This window comes from Molothrus ater, chromosome 1, assembly GCF_012460135.2.
Source record: "Molothrus ater isolate BHLD 08-10-18 breed brown headed cowbird chromosome 1, BPBGC_Mater_1.1, whole genome shotgun sequence".
NCBI classification, from domain to species: Eukaryota; Metazoa; Chordata; class Aves; order Passeriformes; family Icteridae; genus Molothrus; species Molothrus ater.
This window is the reverse complement of record NC_050478.2, coordinates 119301636-119325596: the sequence shown is the minus strand read 5'-3', so window position 1 is coordinate 119325596 and position 23961 is coordinate 119301636. Positions and strand designations below refer to the sequence as shown.

Genomic DNA, 23961 nt, shown 5'->3' with positions numbered 1-23961 from the left:
CTGGAAATAATAGAATGATTACAGTTTTGACTTTCTCATTCTTGTATTTTAACTGAGTATTATAATTAGTGCTAAGAGTTTGCTGGTTTATCCCATAAATCCTGATAAATAGTGATAAACAATCTATCCCCCTTTATTAAAAGTGTTACTAAATAAAATTTAACAAGATAAAATTGGAAACACTGAATGTGGATATTTCAAATTGCCCTCTCTTTCATTTTCCAAAATGAAACTTGTTTTTACAAAAGGTTACTTAACTACTTAAGGCTACATTAACTATGAAATAGATTACTGAAATACAGATGACATAGACTTTACAACTGATAAAGTCACTCTTTTGAGAGCAAAACACACTCTTCCCACTATTTTTAGATGCACTAGTTATTCGCGACATTAAAACTAAGTTATTATTAATTGGTACTTGTCTTGTGCATTTGGTGTGTGGTCATTTCCAAAATTCTGCTAACAGCACTTTAATTCACAGCAACACTAAATCAGACCTTGAAGAAACTGCCAGTTATTAGTGAACTATTATTAAATATTCAGACCAACCCTGATCAACATGGGTCTTTAAAATTTCCATATATAGTTGACATCAATTTTAGAATCACCACAATCTTGAAGTTCTGCAACTTTATGATTCCCTTGCAAGACTGCAAACATGCTTTTTATAAATACCATACAAAAGCTGATGAAATGCTAATGAAGCAAAGAATTATCCCAGACATAAAATCAGTCATCCAAATGTAAATCCATATGCCACATGTAATTTAGTAGTTACTCATTTCCACTGAAAATCAGTACTCCCACTTAGCAATACATATTTTTCAGTAGGCCTTCAGCACTTACTACACCTACAAACAGAGATATCAGTATCCCATGAGTCTTTCCTGGCATCAAGTTCCCCATATCCTCCTTATTCACACACCAGAAGACCTGATTTTGTCATGATACTTGACATGATTCCTCAAATACTATACTCAAAGCCATTAATCACATTTTTAATTAGCTTTGAGGTTTCTCTTAGCTTGTACCATCCTCTACAAAGAGAAAAACATGCTGCTTTGAATCATGTCTGTTGCTCAGAACTAGACCTCTTTGCTCTCTTCTGGAAATTAGACAGAGATGCTTATTCCTTCTCCTTTCTGATGACAGAAGGGATACAATATCCTCAATTTGCTCTGAAACATGGAACAGATCTTTATTCAATGCCTTTACTGAACTGCTGAATAAGGAAAAAGAAATCCAGGCCTGCACAATCAAGCTGCAGTGCCAGTTGCTGACTCCATTATTTTCCCAGGAACTGCACTGAAGAGACCGAGAGTCTGAGTTGTGCTGGTTCCTGTCCAAGGGCTGGCTGAGGGATCATTACTACACACTGCTACTTCTTTGAAATAGTCGTACTCACAGCTACCCCCACGATAATCTAATTAAATGAAGTACTCATGGATAACAAATATTCCCAAGATGTGAGGAAAGTTAATGAATGCAGTCTGTAAGAGCACAGCTAGTGACACATTAGTTTCAGTGTGACACGGAGGTGAATTCCAATGTAGAAGGTACATGGAAGAATGTGAAGTGAAGGAATACCTTAGACCTTTTCAAAGGGAAAGCAGAGAGTTTCTGCCTTCTAAAAAAAGGAAGAAAAAGGTGTCTGCTCCAATCAAAGTACTAGTTATAACCCAAGGGATATGCTGTAAGGCTAAGGGAGAAACGTAGGTGCTTAAGTCAATTAACAGAGGCAGTGCAGAAGATTCATCCCTTTTAAAGCAAGTCTGTGAGTACTTAACCTTCTGTGATAAACATATCTTTAAATCATGGAAAATTGACTCCTTGAATTATAATATTCTCTCCCACGTAGCTGAAGCACAAACTCTTTCAGTCAAGCACAATAAATCTTCAGAAATTATTTACTGCAGAGAACAAAATTTCTCTTCGAGAAAGACTTGTTATTAACACCAAAAAAGCTAAGATGTGAAATGAAAATGAATTTAGGAAGTCCTGTTAAAAATAACATAGATACTGCTTCCCTTGCCTATCTCTCCTTTAAATGAGAAAACCAGATTTATCACTGAAGTGTCAGGAAGATTAATAAATAGCTACTACCATCCCAGGAAAGATGGAAGGGTATGAAGTATCTGAATGAAGATATACATCACAACATTATTACACAATGGACCCCAACCATGTCAAAATACACTTAGCTTTTCTCATGGGAATTAATCCATAGGATTGCAAATGGGTATTAAGTTAATCATTTAGAAAAGCATGAGAAGAAAAAAGTCACATATTAATGGCTTCTACTTATTCTGCATGTGCCCACACTATGGCATGAGATTTCAAAACCCCTGCACTCTGCCCTCAGAAATGGAATTTTTGTAACAAAGACACCTCTGTTTTACAAAATATAAAGTTTCTAGGCCAGATCAAAAACCCACCTTCCTCCAGGACTGCTGCTATCCTCGCTGTCCCACTGCTCATTTTTATTCCTTGGTATTGGTGGCTGCAGCATCTCAGCAGCCAGAGGGTCTGCATCATTCTCCTCACGGCCAATCCATTCTCCAATAACACGAGGTCTGAGAAGGGGGGTGTTAAAACCTGCTGTGTCCTGAAGAGAAATAAAAATAACAAAAAATAACAATGCACTGTTTGTTCTCAACCATAGATGTAAACAGAGAAAAAAAAATTTAGAAGTACAAAACCAATATATTGCATTACCATTTCAGAGGAATACAAAATACCCAGAAACAATGATGAACTAAGGAAAAGTTCTCCATTAACAAAATTCCAATAAATAATTGTGTGCCCTGATGCCTCAAATCACTGATTTTTTTTTAATTGCAACTGTAGAAAAATCACTTTTTTAATAAATGCACAGTTCTTAAAACCTTCAGTGTATCTGTTCTGCTAAGCAACACAAGGCCACTTGTACTAAAAAATCCTAACCAAAAGACTGTTGTAGATCAATAGCATCACTCTTATTTGCATTATAAATTAATGCAAAACTAATAACTACATCTGCATTTTGCATTTTAAAAATAACCCTGCTGGGCTTTACATAATGTATCTTTCTATTCTGAAAATAGTATTAACATTCGAATAAAAAGCATTTCTGAAACTATTTTTAATCACTTACTGGAGGACAATAAACTTGACAGGATTACAAGAAGCAAGCAAAATATAACTGACATATTCAAAACAATAGCAATAACTTGCACCATCTTAGATTAAAGTAATAAGTTGTCCTTAAATTGTATGAAAAAGCATTCTGATGTAGTGAGCATCTCTGTTTTCAATTATACTAGAATGGTTGTATATAAAGGGTCATTTAGAACAGCATAGTCAAACTAAAAAACACATCTGTATACCAGAAAAAAAAGGATATGAAATTATGGGCTAGGAATAGTTATTTTTCTTTAATTAAACTGTTTATAGGCTACTAAAGATATTTCAAACACAGTGCGCCTAATTAGGAGAGATATATTTCTACCATTTAATGAGTGAAAATTGTAGGAAAGCAAATCCTTGGTTGTTACCTAACTTAGTGCCTCAATAAATATTCCTGCCATAAAAGAATGCTTTCCAAACAAAAAGCATCTGGAAAAAGTACAGCACACTGACTAGGTAGCCTAGAAACCATATTTTATCTCCTTCCTAAAAACAAACCACTTTTGAAAATCTCCTCCTAATTGAAACAGATACAGTAAAAGCAGTTTGAAGTAGAGGCCTCTATTGAAATGAAAGTAACAAACAAAACAAAAAAAAACAAAAAGAAAAGCTGCGAAGTGTTTTCAATATGAATATATTTACCCTCTGACTACATGCTACAACTTTGCTGAGCACAAGAACCTCTATTTTGAGAGTCAAATGCAACCCAGGTCCCGGATCTGACTCATTCACCCTTGTTCTTTTGTTTTGCTTTCTGCAATGTGCCTGTGATTGCTTTTCCACACTCCACTCCCCATACCTCTGTCCATATTTCTCCATCACTTGACTGTCTAATTCAATTTTACACAATGTTTTTTTCTGCAAGGACCACTGAAAATTGAATCCATGGCTTCAGATACTTAACCACTTGAGTTGGGTTTTTTTAATGTACTTACAAAGACATATTTTGTGCCTCTATTTGGAGCTGTGGCATAGTCAAGTAATGTAGACTAGATGACAGTCACCTCTGGGCATTTGACAAGTGTAAATTGTCACAGGTGTAACAATTCTTGTGAGCTTAGAAAAAAGATTGTTTCGCTGCTCATAATGCCTTCATTACACAAGGCGCTTACATTAGTTAATTAACCATCTGGCCCCTTCTGAGGTTTATTACTGTTATTCTAATTATTTTATCCTGTCCCTTTCTCCCTAGGATAGTTTCTAATAATTAATAAAAATTGTTCCTGGAACGAGTTAGTTAGAATAACTTGCACTGTCAATCTTGCTAAAAGCCTTCAGTCCCTTAAATGAAAATGCAAAGCACCAAAAAATTTGCCCATAAGTTTTTCCTGACACTACGCACTGCAAAATTAACATATAAATAAATAGAACATGCACTCTGTGTCTGTCCCCACTATGCTAATTTCGTAGGCATTTTAGGGATAAAGTAGCACTTTCATACTCTACTTAACAGAAACGTAATTTACATTACACAGTCATGCTTTGCCCCACTTTATCACCTTGCTTTCCTTTTTCAATTTTGTTCGTTTAGTACACTATGGTTTCACTGACCTAATTTATTGTCCTCCTTTCAACTACATAAGCAGCCTCAGTGAAGGCACCAAATGGAGAAGCAGAGACAGCTCTATTCAGAACACCAGGACATTCATTTGGCAGTCTATTTCAAAGGCTGCAAAATACTGAGATGAAGTATTCTCTTCTCAAGCAAGATGTTATAGTTTTGGTTGCTTTTTTTCAAATAAACTTTGTAATCTTAATTGATTTCCAATTTACATTCACCCATAAATAACAGAAGATATTGACAGTGACATTAGCGTGCACAGAAATATTTTCAGTACAGGTAGGTATTTAAATCTGCACTAAAACAAAGAGGACTATTTCATGGTGCAGTCCAGGTGTCATCCACTTATCCACATCAGTGGCTACCAAACTGACATACTCAAGCTTCCTTTATGTGGAGAAAAGGAGAAGAAGGGAAAGACTGACAGACAGCTGATTCTACTCTTCACACTGGGCTGAGATGTGGCTGCTGGATGCAACCTCTACCTCAGGGGACAGCATTTGTATATCCATTTATTTACACATCACCTAAATAGTTTAGTATTCCTATTTTCTGATATGGATTTTAAGGGAATCTCCAAAGTGAGAAATACTTTGGGATGAGAAGAAATTTGTTTATTTTTATGACTTAAGAATAGTTGTTTGCTGTATTTTATTAATTGTAACCTGTTTTCATTTTAGAATACTGCATATAAGAAGAAAGTATGCCCTAGACAGCATAGAAAAAAATTAATATTAACATTGAGGGTCAAAATTTACTATTTATTTTTAGATCTTCACTTGGGTCTAACTCCGGATCTCTAATACTTAAGCATCTTCCATTATTAGTGTTTGAAGTGACTGAAAGATATCACTGGGAATTTCAGACAAATGTCACAATCTTATGACAGATTTCCCTCTTCAGTGTTTTCCTCCAGAGTTTTTTTTTTTTTAGCCTAGAACTCTGTGAATATCAAAAAAAAGGTGAACATCCTAACTCTTCTTTGTTTACATTAAACCCTTGACATTATGCATGAAAGTTTGCAGTTCCCTAAAATCCCTCAATAGTTTCTGTTCAGTGGCAATGAGGGTGAGTCAGTTCAGAAATATGTATTATATTAAATCTGCATTTTAAAATATGTGACTGACAAGGCATCCCTTCTTATTTCCTTTCCTTACACAGTGTACTTGCAGTGCCAGTTTCTGACTTTACATAGCCTCCATGGCCTAGAGACAGAGGCTGAATCATCAAGAGAGACAGGAACATCTCTGCAAGCCTGAAGTAAATGAAATAAAAGGTAATCGCTACAATAAACCTATTTTAATTGCAGTAATTTTAGGATTTTTTTGGCTATTTTTGCAAGGTTACCAGTGAACTCAGAAATTTTAGCAGATTATGTGAAACTGGAAAATTCCATATTGACTGAAAGATTCACCTTGTGTGCCTGTATTTTCTCTATTACTGTCTTGGACAAAAGCTCTAAGTACTGACAAAAATACTAGGAGATATTTGGCAAGAATCCATTTAAATGAAACACTCTTTCACAAAAGTGATTCAGAGCAAACTGGTTTTCCAAATCCAAATGCTAGAGTAACTAAGCAACTAACTAATTAACTGGATTACTTAGAGGGGGAGTTACATCAGCCAAAAATGCTGATTAAGTACTCCCCTGACAAAGGCAGCTAGAGGTTACTGAACCCAGAAAGAAATATTTTGTTTTAAAAAAAGACAATCAGAAACAAAAATAAAGAATCAAAAATAAAGAAACATACACATGCATTCTCTGTTTTCTCTAGATTCATAATCTAAACCACAGATAAAACAGCATAATTATGGGCTCTGTCATAGTCTTAGTTCCCCAAAATATTCCTGTCCACGAAGACAGTAAAGCAAGGAAGAGCACACTGAAGAATTTTATATGTCTCTCATAACATCCCTGCAATGCTGATGTTTTACTAGAATCCAATGCCAAGTTTGGCTATGCTGTTCTAGTCCAAAGACATGCACCTGATGAGTTAAATTGTTCATCCAAACCATAGATGAATGTGATTTCAAAAATTATTCATTGCTGCTACAGTTTAGATAAGGAAGCTCTAGTATCAGCATGTATTAAAAATTTAAAACTTGACTGCATTTATACCTGAAAAATAAACATCGCCTGTGAACACATTCAAGTGAAATAGAACCAATTCTCTTTAATGTTAAAACAACTATTATCAGATTGTCTTTAGCTGCTTTTGGCCCAAGACAAATAATACATGAAGAAACAAGTCACAGGAACATTTCAGGAATTAGCTTGTGTAAGGGATCATTCCTAGGAGGCAGAATTCCACAGAATGGTCCTGGCCATGCTTCTATTCTTAAAACAGACTAGATTTTACATTAATTAAAAATGTTAAAGGGTCAAACAAGAAATAGAAATGAAGTCCACTGAAGATCATGGAGGTAAAAAAAATCACTCTTCTCTAAATCTATGCTGAAAGCCTGTCGAGCTGTACTGCACAACTGGTGCATATTAGAGAGTTTAATTGTTTGGGGGTTTTGTAGAAATAGCTTTTGATTTCCAGAACATTCAATGTATTAATTAAATGTATATAACCTAATTCCAAGGTTTTTGTTGTTTTTTTTTAAATGCCTACCACCCTCCAGTTTTAAATTATAAAAAATTAAGTATATAGTAACAAAAAAACCCTGACTCTTCACTCAAACTGCATCCTGTGGAAATTCCCCAATTATGTTCTCCAATCCAGTTTTCACACTGAATAACTAAATTTTAAAAACATTAATGTTTGTGAACAATAAGATATCATAGTTTTATAAAAATCAAACCAACCAGAAATTATGTGCTAAAATACATATGTAAAAAGTATGTGATACCAGGCTGTAGCCTAAATTGTCTTCTTCCTCCCTCAAAGAATATCTTTTCGGGTTTTTCCAACAACAAAACCATAACAAATTGAGTTCTTAAGTATTCTTAGAGGTGAGGGTTCTAATGAAAGGACTTTCTAATTGTGTTTACCATCACTTCTGAGCCCAGTTATGGAAACAGTGGGAAGACTTAGGCCATAGTCTGGAAATGGCAGCCACAGATGCACTTGACTGCATGGTAACATTTTTCAGTCTTACCTAACTGGCCTTCCTTGGAGAACACAGTGAAGGTATTTTATATGACTTGTGTCAGAAGGATTTGTGTCCTCATTTTACCAACAGAAACAAAAGTTATTTAAAAAAACAAAGTGTTCTATATTAGGCATTATTCCTGTGTCTTATGTACCTTTTGAACTCATTTTCCTGACAGCAATGGTTTCTGACACCAAGAACACGATACAAGTTTCTTGGCACAAGAAGCACACTGCTGCTCACTGCTGAGAATAGGGAAGAAAAATTGGTTCTGTTTCTGTAAGTACTTAAATAAAACTAGCTTGATTACTCTTTCCCTGTAGAATTTATTACATCTTGAATTAAAATTCATGTTAACTGTGTAAGGTACCAAAAATGGCCAGAACTGAAGACACCATTTTTGCATTCAGCAAGGAGGTATTAAAGATTGATCTTTATGTCTTGTGCATTCCTGAGTAAAACTGGGTGTTAAAATAATTTCTAAGTATTATCACAAATCATATTTGGAAATGCAGAATTTAATTTCATTAATAAAAGGTATTCAAGGCTAAATGTTTCCAAAAGTACACAAAGTAATCCAACAGACTATATCAAGCAAAGATGGTGTCAAGACCAAAAGTATTTCCATGGTCTCACTAACAGTCTCTTAAAACTCAGTCACTTTTTTTTTTCCACACTGGACAGCTGATCTTTGGTCAAGATCTTAATGCATCCACATATACTGTACGTACCCATACAGCTTTCCATACCCAAACTTCTTCTGAACCTAAAAAAACAGACGTGTGTATGCCAGGACAGTGGCATGTGCCTTATCATAATCATCTGTCTCTTTGTATTGCTCATTAGACGTCTTTTATCAGTCTTACCTTATCAAGTTCATCAGAAATAGCAATGCCTGAAAACAAAACAGATTGAAAAAAAAATTCAGAAAAATGCTTTCTACACGTCTTTTAGTACAGTAAGTAAAAGTAAGGTTACATCTGAAAACTATACATACTGTTCTCTGCATGCTGCTGTACCTGTATCATATTTTGTTCCATTAGTGAAATTGCCTGGAAACAATACACTCTTCATTTTCCTCAGCTGCAATATTATCAAAATGACTTTTCAAAAAACTATGGAAATGAAAATGGCAGATGTGCCAGTAAAGTGAGAACAAATTTAAGCATACATCTATCTGCTTTCTAAAATTAAATCAGCAATATCAGATTAACCAATGGACACCTTATTATGCAAATCTCATCCTGACCAGCATGCATAACACATTATACTGCAATTACAGGGCAATATGGACATTTCTCTTATCTCTTTCTTCACAATACAAAGTGGAAATGATCCTATAAAACCAGGTGGAACTTCAGAGAATAAAGTAAAATGTCTCAATAGAATGCAAAGTATTTCCTGAATCCTCTGAACAAGAACTTGAGAACAAGAACTAAATCCTCCGAACAAGAATTTGCTCATCTTTTCTGCAGATGCCTGCCCAAGGTTTCCCTATGCTTGCTTCCATCATGTCATGCTTCAATTATTTCTATTCTGCAGCACAGTAAATATGCAGAGTTGGTCTCAGAACTTTTAACTTTTTACAAACATCAGTATATCACAAGGAGTGCTCAAGTCATCATATATATAATCCTACCACGTTGAAAATTCTGATAGATTAGAAGCAAGCATGTCTTAGATTCTTATGAGATTTGATAAGAAATATTTCCAGATTAGAACTTCAAAACCAAAGAAAAGTTTCTCCTGGTGGTGAAAATAAATGAAACGCATAAGAAGAACACCCACTTGAAAACTGTCTTCTAAATCATATCATGTTATCAAGACACCTTCTTTGATGAAATGCAAGAGATTATATTGCAAAATATGTATTGTCACCTGAGTAGAGAGCTGATTTTACTCTTTCTAAAATCACACTAAAGAGTCCAGCAGTATGAGCTAATATATAAGTTTGTACATATATAAGTCTATACTATTTGATATATCATAACTACATGAATTCTTTGGGGGCTTTTACTGTGCTTTTCATCATTAACTCTATTTGGCTACCTCTCAGTTTTGATGAATTCCTTACCGGAATTTCTCCTTTTAAAGGAACAAGTTCTAAGAGAACTGCAATTTCAATTTAAAGACCTCATCAACACCTAAGAAATATGGCAGGAGTTAAATAAATATTTACAGTAATTCAATAATACTAAAGTGGATCAAATTGAAAAAGATCTATTTTGACTAATCCTTCTATCCCTCACTGCAATTAGACAGTTTTTAATAACTTCAGACTATTATTTAGCCCAGACACAATACTAATGCCCATAGAGTATAATAGCCATGTTGCATCAACCAGACTTAAAGGTGCTATGAATTTCTTCAATCCCAAATGGAGAAGATAATTTCACTCTTGGAGGTAGTAAAAACCTAATTCAAGCTTCTTTTCACCTCATCTTTGAAAACCTGGCTACCATCAACCAGCTCTCCATCACATGGATGCATTTTGCATAACCAAGGTCAATCCATCCTACAACCACATATACTCTCTAACAGTCAAATTAATTTTTCTTAGCAATTTCCCATAGTGTTAATATAGTTCATTTGGTTTTGATACAGGTTTATTTCCTCATATTGAAGATTGGGACCCTTTTCTTCTGCTTTCACACATCCCTGTGAATGGGTATTTGTAACTTGGGAGTGGACAGAAGGGCAATTTTATCTTGTGTTGACTCACCCCTTAAAATATTTTTATTTTCAAGTATGGTAAAAGAAAATATAAAAGGTAATCCTATAATTTCCAAAAATCTGTTCCAAAAAATACCAAATGTTTTTTACTACCCAACTGCCTATGCTGCCTATCAAAGATCAGTACTAAAAGAACAAAGTAGCAAAAACAGTACAGAAAAAAACAGTACACACTACTATGTCTCACTCAAAAAGCTCTACAACCTCTCTGATTATATTACATATAAAACATAAAATTTTAAAACATCCATAATCTAAATGAATGTGCTTTTAGTAAAATGCTTTGTGTAAGTCCTATTGCTCCCTAGAACTTACTCTGAATTTAGAGAAGATGTTGAACTGAGTAATTGAATTGCCCAGAATGCCTCAAATTTCTTCTTTACTAAATTGGAAACAGTAGCAAGACACTAAAATGAACTGTATCTTTTAGACAAGCATGTAGAGAATTAGCAGTTTCTGAGGACACATTGCCAAAATAAAATTTTACGAATTTAGAAATCAGACTTAAACCTGCAAACTCTTTTTAGCCCTCTCTCTCTAATGTGGCATCAAGAGAAAAGAAAAAGGATTCTGTGGAAGAAACTTTTTAAGGATCTTGTTGCAGCAATCTTACCACAGTGATTCTTCTGGAGGTGGTATTTACCATGTCAGTCACACAGACCTTTTTGTTGTCTTGAGCCTCATTAATATTAACAGTACTCTTTTAGTCACTGATAACACAACTCCATCAGCAGAGACTAGGATAAATAACCCCAAAAAGCGCTGGATGCAAAAACACTTATTTCGTTCTAAGACACTACTGCACCACAGTTAGTGTGTACTCAACTCTTAACAGTTTTCTTTGCAATTGCCAAACTTACAGAATGTCTTGGCTGACTGAGAGGAGGGGGATTTGCACCCTATGAGCAGTAGACAGAAAATCTCAACAGCAACATCATTTTTTGGGTGCAGATGTCAGGTGGAATAATATGTACTCCAGTTTTCACAAAATAATCCCTCAAAAAATTGAAACTCTTGTATATTTACCATAATATTAAAAAAAAAAAAAAAAGATGAAAGAAACCTTAATTCCGAATCCCGAGAACAAAACTAGAGACAGTCACCATTATTGTACAGGAGTATTTAGGATTCCTGTTAATTTCTTAACCCTTAGCAGACTCATGACTTCAGCAGTCAAATAGGTTCCGGTCAGTTACCTTATTTTCAAATAATACACTGACAATTTAAAATAGTTGAATTTCTATAAAGAAATTGTAACAATGGTTGCTATCTTTGGTTCATGTAATTGCTAGTATCAACATCAGCATTTTTCAAAAAGAAAACCCTTTTGTCACTTCTTTGTATAGGTGACAAAAAGTAATTGATTATGCTCTCTGCACTTTCTGTAATTGTTTTATTTACCTTTTATATAAAATTCTAAATGGGAAAACAGCATTATAAAATCACAGAACACTAGAGGCAAAGGGAAAGCCCATTCCATGAAAACACTAAATGGAAACAACATTGCAATTTTAAGTAAAACATTCATAGCCAAAATAGTATAGCCAAAATGCCCATACACTAAAAACTTTCAATCTGACAATTTAGTCACTTATTCGAACTGTAACCTTTTCCATCAAAACTTAATCCTAATCACAAAAAAACCTCTTAACACCAGAAAAACTGACACATCTAGTTTATTCAACCTTAAATCCTATGGCTTTGTTAGAATAAAAGTTACTATGAACAACAATTTCGGACTTCCCCCAGCTTAGAGTATTTAAAGCCTGACTCTGCATGATGGTGAATGTTTTAGAGCTGCATCATCATTGCCCTGCTGCAAGACACCAAGTAGCAGATAAGAAGTACACTGTTAAAAACTGCTCTCCTGCCTTTGTTGGGAGAGGTCTTCTGACGTCAAAAGCAAATCCTCCAGAAATAAAGGAGTATGCTTTACCTTTACTCTTATAGCAGCTGTTTCTCACAGATAACATTTGCCATAGTTTTATATCATAATGTGACTGACAACTATACAACAGACCAACCACTCTTACTAACCATTGCAAATAAAAGGGTGAGAAGTTTGCTTCCCAGCATCAGCTAAGGCTCATGGGCAAGGTTTAACATGGTAATTATTTAGGTAACTAGCTGCCAATTTAACGTCTTTAAAAAAATTCTCCCTTTTACAAGTAATTACTGGTGCTGAAATTTGATCAGGCATCACAAGTATCTATCCAACTCAGTTGTGTGGTGAATTACAAAGACAAATTCAGGGCACTTGTTTCTACTTTAGGATGGTAACAACACTATGCTGTAAGGGTGCTGAACAATGAAATAATTGGTATGAACATGTTTCCACAGTCCTTCAGAAATTTTCCACAGCCACAACTACTGCCATCTCTGATCAGCAACAAATCTGGAGAGGAGCTGTTAATGCTAACACAGCCTCTCTCAGCTGGAACACTCATTCTGTCATTAGCTTGGTTTCTGAAGAGGACTGGAAGAACAATGTACTGTGATTGCAAGAAAGGTTTGGCATGCTACAATTAAATGAAATATATCTAACAAACAATGTAATAACAATGTAATTTATTAACTTATAACTTATATTTATTAACTTATAACTTACAACCTGTAACTTATTATAATTTAATTACTATTATCATGTCTACTTTAAGCAGATTGCCTAAAAAGTGTATCTCACGCTGTATTAGCCATTTACCTTACACATTTTTAATATTTAAAACACTAAATCAGTTGTTTGTCCTGTCTCTTAAAATTAGCATGGATTATTAAAACCATTTTTTACATGGCTATCCCAGTCTTCTATCCATTTGACAATCTGCAGCAACACAATGGTAAGTATGGAAAAATAAATATGTAAATTAATACAGTGTTACAGCATCTTCTCTGATGTAAAAGCCACCTCTCAAAACCTTTGCATTATATTTTAATAAAATAAAATCCTTCTGAGTCTAGAATGAATATCTTCTACAGTACAGGTTTTCTGCTTAGGACATTCTGCTTCATTTCTAGCTTACCATGAAATTAACTTTCTTTCCAAAGAAAACTGAACATTGTTAACAATTCCATGAGTCCTTAAAGTGCCTAGCTTTTGCATATGCTTCGCAGAAGAGCTTTATTTGTCCAATACCTAATTTCTCCACTCAGTGATATTATTTCTCTTTGAAAAGTGATCTTTAGACTTTGATGTTCTCAATTCAACAGCATAAAATCAATTTTCAAAACAAAAGGAACAACACAAGTTCAGGTCTTTTTCAAAAAGAGCAACTGACATCATCTACACGGACTCGTACAGGGCATTTGACACTGTTCCATACAAAATCCTTGTCTGTAATCTGGAGAGACATGGCTTTAATGGGTGGATCAGTCAGAGGGTCACTGCTGGATGACCACACTCCAAAGAACACTGACCAATAGCTCAGTGTCAAAGTGGAAACCAGTGGTGAGTGGCATTCCTCAGGGGATGGTATTGGAAGGGGTGCTGTTTATTTTAGTAACATGGATAGTGAGGTCAGGTGCACCCTCAGCATGTTTGTTGATGACATCAAGCTGTGTGATGCAGTTGACAGGCTGGAGGGAAGGAATGCCATCCAGTGGGACCTTGACAGGCCTGAGAGGAGGTGGGGTGGCTGTGCCAACCTCATGGAAGTTCAACATGGCCAAATGCAAGGTCTTACCCCTGGGTCAGAGCACTCCCAAAACAAGTACAGGCTGGGCACAGAATGGACTGAGAGCAGCCCTGGGTAGAAGGACTGCTGAGTGTTGGTAAACAAGAAGCTTGACATTACTCTGCAATGCGCACCTGAAAGGTGCACCCAGAAAGCCAACCCCAGCCTGGGCTGCATCAAAAGCAGTGTGACCAGGCAGTCAAGGCAGGTATTCTCTGCCCCTACTCCACTCTTGTGAGACCCTGCCTCGAGTGTCCAGCTCTGGAACTCCCCAAAAAACAAGGGCATGGACCTGCTGGAGCAAGTCCAGAGGAGGGTTATGGAAGTGCTCAGAGGGCTGGAGCACCTCCCCTATAAGACAGCCTGAGAGAGTTGGGGTTGTTCAGCCTGGAGAAGAGAATGGTCTAGGGAGACCTTACACCACCTTCCAGTACCTAAAAAGGGGCTACAAAAAGCTGTAGAGGGACTTTTTACAAGGGCATGTAGTGATAGAACAGCTTTAAACTAAATGAGGCAGTGTTTAGATTAGACATTAGGAAGAAATTCTTTACTGTAAGGGTGGGAAACACTGGAAGAGATTGCCCAGAGAAGCTGTGGATATCCCATCTGTGGAAGTGTTCCCAGGTTATGCAGGGCCTGGAGCAACTTGATCTAATGAAAGGTGTTTCAGGTCATGGAAAGGGGTGGAACTAAATTAACTTTAAGGTCCCTTCCATCTCAAACCATTCTATGATTCTATAAAATGGCAAGGTATAAAATGCCTTACTGCTGCATTATTCCTGATCAACTTTACAGTAGCTTAAAATCTGGCAATATTTTCATATGCTATACACACCTGAAATTACAGATCTGGAGTTCTGGTAAGAAATGAAAGTTTTGGAACTTCAGAGATATCTACCATTTTTGCTTTTATTTGTGGTCCTTAAATAATTACAGGAAGAAATAACACATAATAAAAATTTGTTGAGGGGCTTTTTTAAGACTTGCATTTTTCTAAACACACAATGTACACCTGAGAAAATTTATGTGCACCCAATCATAAGAAAATAAAATGCTACTACTTTAATGTATGGCAGACTACCATTATTTAACTCAATATTCAAGGAAATATTTATGCATTTTCCTAAACATCCAGAAGATGGCCACAGAGTTCCCAATAGCCAGTTTTCCTACCTGCCAGACAAAGCTTTCTGGACTTGACACATGGCTTTTGACATTCAAAGTTTAGACATACTAAGACAACTTCAATGCAACTCTGACTAACTTGACAAAATTCATTCTCAGGATCAGTCCAGGCCAGGGAACTTCTGGATGGCTGGACTGTCAACCTCATAGTGCATATCACAGGTTCTATAACAAACTCCAGGACAGAAATAGCATTCTTATTCTACCATTACTAATCCTGTTGAGCACAAACACAGAAATATTGTATCATGTATCAACTGTCCAGCAGTTCACCGCCCCATGCATTCTCCAACTACAAATTCTCAGGGGAAGCTTATGTTGTTCTTACTGGTGGGACAGGCCATCTTAGATATACTTGCATTTCCCATGGCAAAACCTTGTGCCATACTGCAGCAGGCAGCAGTGTATGTTCTAGTCCCTGTACCTCTATGAAACATGTATTGAAAACAAGGAAAACTGAAACTCTTTCACACCATTCTTGGATTATAAAGGACATAAAATGGTTGCTCTGGTTCTATCAAACAAAGTATTCCTCCCCCCGAAAAAGTACACAAAAACCTAAAAATCTCACTCATCTCTGTGTAGGAACTTTAAAATATGCTTGTCATTGACTGTCATAACAGACATTCTTATAATATTCCTTTACCTAGAGAGAGTCATTTTACCACTTTCCTCCAGTAGTAACTCAGAGATTTTCTGTGAAGGCATATTGAAATGATATCTCAGAGTTTTTACCGATGAGGGCTGTATGTCCTCATTATTAAGCAACTTTAAACTTTTTGTTTAAAGTGGTATCCATCTTGAACAGGGATAATATTCCTCCCAACACTTGGCCATATTAAAACAAGAGAAACTGTCATCTTCAAGGCACCACACATCAACATAGGAGCACAATACACATCTTATAGCTACTATCTAGAAAGCATGGATTTAATCCCTCCTCCTCATACTGACTTTAAAAAAAGATAAAAATAACTAATCCCTAGCAAAATAATCTTTGCTTTAGACTTGTAGAATACCTATATCCAAATTTCTGAGCGGCTCCAATGGAGAACACAGGTTTCAGGATTAGGTTTAGTGACTAATGAATTATGCAAACACAGAGAAATATAAAGTATCCAACAAATATTATGTCCCAGAAACTCACCTAGGCCAAGGTAATCTCAGAAAAGAATAATCAAAACTGCAGAACTCTTTAGGGGAAGGTGTACACTGCAATAGGTGGGTTAAGATGGGTAATCCACAACACTCAGTAGCCAGTATGTATTATTATTCATGCATCATACTAAAAGCAAGTGGATTTTATGGGCAAAGGCAGTATCAGATAACAGCTGTAGCACTGAGATAAAATTATCTTCCTTAAAGGTTTGATTGAGCTTATCTAAAAATGTTGATCTCAAAATAAATCACAAGCATTGATCTCATGCAAGAATAACATGATTTTAAAGTTCAGGCTGAAGAGAAGAAGGGAAAAATTCTCTACATGATGACTAGTCTTGTGGTTCACTCAGCAGAACACATTTAGGGCTAGATGATCAACTGATATCAGGGAAGTCATCTTTATAGACTCTACATCAATTTCAGATCATCAGCTATATACAATTGAAAAAAATACTAACATGTTATGTCCTAAAACAATGCCCCTCATAAGGCAATCGACAAAAGTCTAGTTATGTGTCCTGAAGATGTGCATTATATAAGTTATATCATCATGATCACCACCATCAGAAATGTCTAGCTTCAATAAATGTTAGTGTCATTCAAATAAAGTTCATTTTCCATACATGGAATGTAAATCATTAATAGTTTCCTACAGTGTAGAAGCTTCTAAATGAAACCTCATTCTAATGTGTTTGTCAGAGACTACTAAATACATTCAAGTAGTTCATGATGTATATATAGCTTCTCACATCCCACATACTCACAGGTTCATCCACTAAACTGAGGACATGATTTTAGCAGTTTGTTAACATATTGTAATTTTGTTTAGAACTTGTTCTACCCTTCTAGTTATGAGATTTCTACTCTTGTTGCTTGTCTTCTTCTCTGTGAAATATAAACAGAACATACGCTTTTACGTTTTACTATTTTATACTTTTCTTAAAGAGGTACTATCATGCTTGCCTTTCTTAACAAAATTATAAACACCACCAACTGATTCTAATATTATGATAAATAACTGTTTGATATACTCTGGAGGGACTTAGAGATTTTTTTTCTTGAAGGTATTGAAGAGCCTTGACACCTGGCTCTAGGTGAGCCTGCGTGAGCAGTAGCGATGGACCAGATGCCTTCTGGAGGTCCCTTCCAACCTTAACCATTCTGTGATTCTATAATTCCTTATGATTTCCAGCAGTATCTCCTACTAGATGGAAAACTATGGTTTTCTCATTTACTGATTGTTTACTGATTACTCCCCTTCAAAATTAAGAAACAAAAGAGGATTTTTCTCCTGTTGGTTATACATAGATACCATTGTTTCTGGGATTCCCTGAAACTGACTTGGATTCATAGTTTCAGTTAATGTTAACTTACTACCATCTTTTACCTTAGAATATCAACTGAATTCAAAGCATGACAAATTTGTTTCTTCCCCTCTGATCTGAAGTGTACACCTGGCCTGAACAACCGTTTAAACACTACGAACAAAATGTCAGTCACCTTCACTAAAAGGCTATTTGTGATTATGAAAGAGTACCTATCTCACAGCAGAAGATGTTTTTTTCATCAAATGCAGTTACCAGCACCTTTAATATGCACACATTTTCAATATGCACCCTAATCCTTAACTGTGTGTATAAAAGATGCAATGTTGTTCATCAAGTATGCAGAGTTCCCACCTAACTGCAGCATGATCTCACTGATTTAGTCCTCAGTTTTCCCCTACTCAAAACTCTCATAATTCACTGGTTTCCATATCTTGTTATCTATTTTTCCATCCTCAGAAAATAGGGGAATGACAAAGGCAAGATCAAAGGCATTCATCAGCAAGATCCTTAACTTTACAGATTTTAATTCTGTTTAAAGGCAAACAGGCCAGAAGGTGAAATACAAGAGTATATATTTGAAACAGGATAGAACTTTTCTTCCTTATGATCAGCACAGTAAGAAGGATGACAACAATAAAGATAGGAGACCTTGCAATAAAAGAAAATTAAACATGCACAAGGGAAACACAGTATATTCCTGTAGATTGCTTTATAAACCAAAATCTTCCCTAAATAGATGACTTGATAGTTCCAAATCCAGTTCAATGACATACAGCTGACTAAAGAAGCAAACAAAATCCAGCTCTCCCATGTGGCTAAGCCTCTGAAAAATTGTATACTTAAATCAGCAAGCTCCACCACACTTAGACCATAATTACAAAAATAATCTTCTCCAGACTCCCAAAACTCCTAGGATACTTTCAACTCTGAGTGTGAAGTCATTTGCTGGTTTCTCAGACCTACTAAAGCACAGAATTACTCACTATTGACAGGGACTGGGAGAAAGGGTCCAAATAAAATAAAGTTCTGTTTTAATCACTAGGAATGAATACAGAAGAGACCAGACATCTAAGTGCCCAAGTCTCACCTTCCAAATCTTACAGGCAGTTCTAATTTTGCATGAAGTGCACAAGTTTGTCTCAAAGCAGATATCTAGAAAGCATAGTAAATGAAGCAACAGAAACTGGAATTTAATTCACAGGCTATGTCAGCTGCCTAACAGGCAACAAAGTCATGGAAACTCACTAGAAGATCCAAAGCTTATCTTTAAAATGTAAATAAATTCCAGGACTTGACGGAAAATTTATTTAACTTCAAATATTTCATTTTATGTGTCACTCTTCACTGTTGAAATACTGAAGGAAAAAAGAGAAGGTGCCGTAAAAAGCCATTAATAGTACATTTTGATCATTTGTGTACTCAGCTGTTGAGCCCAGTGTCTGTCCCACACCATTTCAAAATAAGATTAGTATCAAATGCAGCACTAAACGCATTGCATCCTTGTAGAAACAAAAGCCCTAACTAGCCTGTCCGAAATAAGCTTCAGGAGAGGTAGATGTGGGATCTTGTGATGGCTTTTTTAAAATTTACCATATGGGATGTTTGTTTGAATACAGCACAGAATGAGTTCATGCACGTTATACTTTTGAAGTCCTAGACCTTCTATTCATTGAAGACCCCTAAGATTTCCTACGTGCAATCTACATTCTATCTCTGCGAGAACAGTAAAATTAATTTATTTTCAAAATTCCACCTTTTCTCTATTTACAAAATTTTCACATTTTTCATTTTGATTTTTCAATATCATGCTGACAGGTAAGAAATAATTGCAAAGATTTTTTTATTTTTTGAAATGAAGTGAAAATCAGACAAACAAACCCTGGAAGCAAGGAGATATGTCTTAGAATTAATCTGATGCAAGTATTTAAATTATACCAACAAGAAAAAAGGTTAAAGTGCAGAGTAACTAATAACTATAAAAGAACATAAAAAGCTGTAAGAAAAGATACTATAAATACACTAGAAAAGGAGAACAAATTAAAATACAGAACTATTACATTAAAGAGAAGGAAAGCAAATAAGAGATGATACAAAGAATTCCCAGTGTTCAATACTTTCTCTGCTCCAGTCTTTACCAAAAAAAAGAAAATCAGTGGCAGCCAGATGCTTAACAGTAGTGGTTTTAAGAAGAAAAAACTGCAAGCCAGACAAGGGAAGCTGAAAGATATGCTGGAGATTTAGATACATTCAAATCAGACGACTCTTGTGAAATTCATTCTAGAGCATTTAAATAATCAACTGAAGAAACCCCTAATCCATTGGCAACTGTCTTTCAGGAACAGAGAGGCAAGAGAAGGGCAAATACAAATCTTTGAAAAAGAAAAAGGGAAGATGTGGGCAACTACTAACTACCAAGCCTAAATCAGACAACAGCAAGAATCATAGACAAAGCTGTTAAATAAATAATGTATCAACATCTAATGGAATAGAAAGGCGATAAGAACGAGCTGACATGAATTTATCAAGAATTAATCACATTAAATTAGTCTAATTGCATTCTGGAATTGGGAAACTTGGGAAACTTGCCTAGTGGATAAGAAAAAGAAGCAGATGCAAAATACTCAAGCGATAAGACTATGTTTACTATCCTAGATGATACTTCAGTAAAAAAATGAGAATTACAATCTACATGAAAACACTGCAAGGTAGAAAAACATCTGGTGGGAAAAAACACACTTACTGAGTAGCTTTCAAGGGCTGGTTGTCAGATCTGAAATGGGATCATGAAGAGGTCTGACAATATTTCCATTAATGATCTGGATGAAGAAATAGAGAGCACATTCATGAAAGTGAACTTATTTACAGGCTGTGAGTGATTTAAAGCACTCTGGGGGATGGGATTCAACTCCCATATTATCTTGACAAACCACCAAGCATCAAGTACTAGCAAGAAACAGTGAAGAATGTTCATTTGTGAAATAACTATGAAAAACAGACTCCTACAATGGTGACCAGGTACATTCACCCAGTCCAAGTGTAGGACCCAGCAGAGCTGCAGAGTTTTACACTCCAGTTAGAAAACTGTGGGGCAAGGAGAGGTACAGAATGCTACAAAATCTATTTCAGGTATAAGGAAGTATAGGCATAGTTCTAGGTAAAAGTGGAAACTTCACAATATTCTGAAGGAAAGACAAAGATGTAAGATTGAAGAGTGAATTTAGGCATTAATTATTGAACTCTCCCATCTGATTGGTTTGTATCTCCAGAGAGTGAATAAATAACCCTTTCTGAAATTCAAAATTTTGTTTCTGTATCTGTGCATAGCTTGGCTACAAGTCTCTGAAGGAGAAAAGCTTGAAAATGACACCCACATCCATCACAGTCAGGCAACAGTGAGGCTGCAAATCAGAGATGCTGACCAGAGTTGGTTTAGAGCTCCTTATAGGCAGATAGACCAATTAACTAGAAAAGTATTTCAAAAAAGCTCTCTAACTATAGTACAAGTTTGAAAATTGTTCAGAATCTAACTGTTGTGATCAACCTAAAACATTTGGGAGAGTGTGATTTGGGAAAACTAGTTTAAGGTATTTGGCACAATTTGAAAAAATGCTGAATCTCAAAATTAATTGCAAAACAAATCTTCTGTTCCTCATTCAGCTCACTCTGACCTCACTATCTGTAAATTCCCCAGTGAATCAAGAACTTCCAGGGATAAAATTTAAGAGAGAAGAAATAAATGTTTCTCACACAAATATCTCCCAGATCATGTCACACCTAGTTTTCATGTAGCATGGCAAAGAGTACTTGTCATCATTTCATATTTTAAAAATTGTTAGCAGTATTTGCTACCACAAATGTATTTCAGAATTCTCTTCTACAGGAAAGAAAAGGAAAAAAAAAAAAAGAGCAGGTATTCCTGATCATATCCAGTGAGCCTCAGAGCTGTTCATTACATGAGTGTTTAAGGGATAATACGTGGGGTTTATTATGAAATAACAGTATTTTATGTTTCTGAGTATTTATTTGAAATGCTTTAAAATATTGTAATTTCTTTTGAAAACTAGAAGGTCAATGAAATCAAGGCTACAAAATAGCTAAATGTTTTTCAATAACAGGTCTGAACTCCATCAATGAGGCTAAGGTTTTGCAAAGGTTAATCCATTTAACTACCACACAAAGGAGCAATCTTCCTGCTGCATGTTCCCACCATTTTCATTAAACCAGCCTCTTGCATTGATCTCCTTATGAGCTAATTCAGCTCACTAAACTGGTAGAAAACTAAAGTAAAAAAAAAAGGTGGTGCAGGGGTAGTATTTTCAGTTTCCAGGAGAGCTCCTGAATTATCTCAGACAATCTGTAAACCTTAACAGGAAGTTAAGTGCTGATGTCAATGACGTTGGTCTTCATTGAATAGAAGACCACCTTCCTGATACATGCTTCCAAATTACAATTCAGGCTGCATGGTTACATTAAAAAACTAAAATCAATCAACTTACTGCGAGACAGATTCTCAAGGGCTTTTCCAAGCTTTTTGCTCTCTTGAAGAATATGATTTAGTTCATCAAAATCATGGTTCTCCGGTTTTGTCTTCCAATCCCATTTAGGATGCTCTATTGACCTTGGCACTAAATATACACAGATATATAGATGAAGTTTAGATTTGGTAGTTCAGACTCCTACAGTAGAAAAAAATCTGCACAGTGAGTTTACAAGCCCAAATATCTTGGGTAGAAATTACTTAACTATCCCTTTATTTTAATTGCTGGAAATATTTTCTTTGGTCCATGTGAAGTAAAAACATCTGTGAACAAATGCATACCTGAATTATTCTTTAATGAATTAATTGGTAAACAGGATAATTAACATTCATAATTGAAAATAATAAAACTAACGTATAAAAAATATATTTAAAATATTGTACATGATGGTATCTAATTTACAACAAAAAAGAACTGTGGTGCCTAGGGATCAATAAGAAAAAATGTTGAAAGAAAAATTAGTAACTTCTGACTTTGCTAGTTATTTTATCAAGAAGAAAAAAAATATTTTAGATACACCTTTTAAAACAACTTTTTTCTTTTTCAAAAATCATAAAGTTCATAAAAAACAGTGAAATAAAGAAAGTCCTTATCATTCATGTCGTACAGCCTCTAATCTTCATTGCACTACTTAAACAAACTCAACCTTTGGGAAGCACAGACCTGAGCTTACAATCTGCTGCTCATTATCTATTCCCAAAGCCTTTAATTTTAAAATAGCAGTATCTCAACTGCTGAGCTAAGTTTACCTACAACGAAGAGGAGTGTCTGAGATATGTAGGACACACAATGAACAGAGCTTCTTTGAACAATGTGAACATTTTGAACAATTTGTAGAAATGAAAACAAAAACAATGCCGTTTCTGGAACTGCAGTTTAACATGTTCTTTTTGCCAGTGTTCAGAACTAAGTGAGCTGCTGCTTTTGCCAAGAAATGCAACAGTTGGGTTGTCTCCAAACACAGCATTACCATGCTGGCGTGAAGATGATGATGTCTAGTCCACCTTTCCACCAGAAAGGACCAGTTGCATTTTTACCAACCATCATTTACTAGTTGCTGACCATTTACTTAAAAATAACTTCAAAGAAAAGCCTAAAATATCCTGGCCAGCTTCAAAATTTTTTTTACTAATTTGACAGCTGTCAACTAATCTATGCTTATAAACATCATTTTCTCTACATGCTAAGAAGGCAACTTACAGACTCCTATAGATTGTGCTAAAAAGGTGGTTTTATGATAATTTGGAACTTCAGACTGCTTTTATGATGGTATGGGGAAATCATGCTCATACATCAAGTCTGGTAGCAATTACAAAATATGTTAAATAACTTGGTATTGAAATTTGCCTTAATGCTGACTTTCCTCTGTGTGAATACATAATCTGCTCCACTTTGGATCAGCTTCAACTTTCTCTTGTGGAGTTAAGTCAATAGTCACCTTTTCCAGGTAAAGAAATGGGACAAAGTTATGCTGAAGTCATTCCTTCACAAATAAAATGATTTTACCTCCTGTATAC

General features: G+C 35.4%; 1 protein-coding gene across 3 annotated transcripts in view; it reads right to left on the bottom strand.

Moving 5' to 3' along the window:
* Positions 1–23961, bottom strand: part of C1H8orf34 (chromosome 1 C8orf34 homolog) — a 150337-nt gene that overhangs the window by 94211 nt on the left and 32165 nt on the right. For 2 of the 3 annotated variants that reach the window (XM_036400626.2, XM_036400632.1), the window contains exons 4-6: positions 22403–22531; positions 8695–8723; positions 2439–2608 (exon numbers count right to left, since the gene is read on the bottom strand). In XM_036400626.2, coding sequence (XP_036256519.1) covers positions 2439–2608; positions 8695–8723; positions 22403–22531 — 328 coding nt within the window. The remainder of the gene's footprint in view (positions 1–2438; positions 2609–8694; positions 8724–22402; positions 22532–23961) is intronic. The other variant, XM_036400640.2, reaches the window with a different exon arrangement.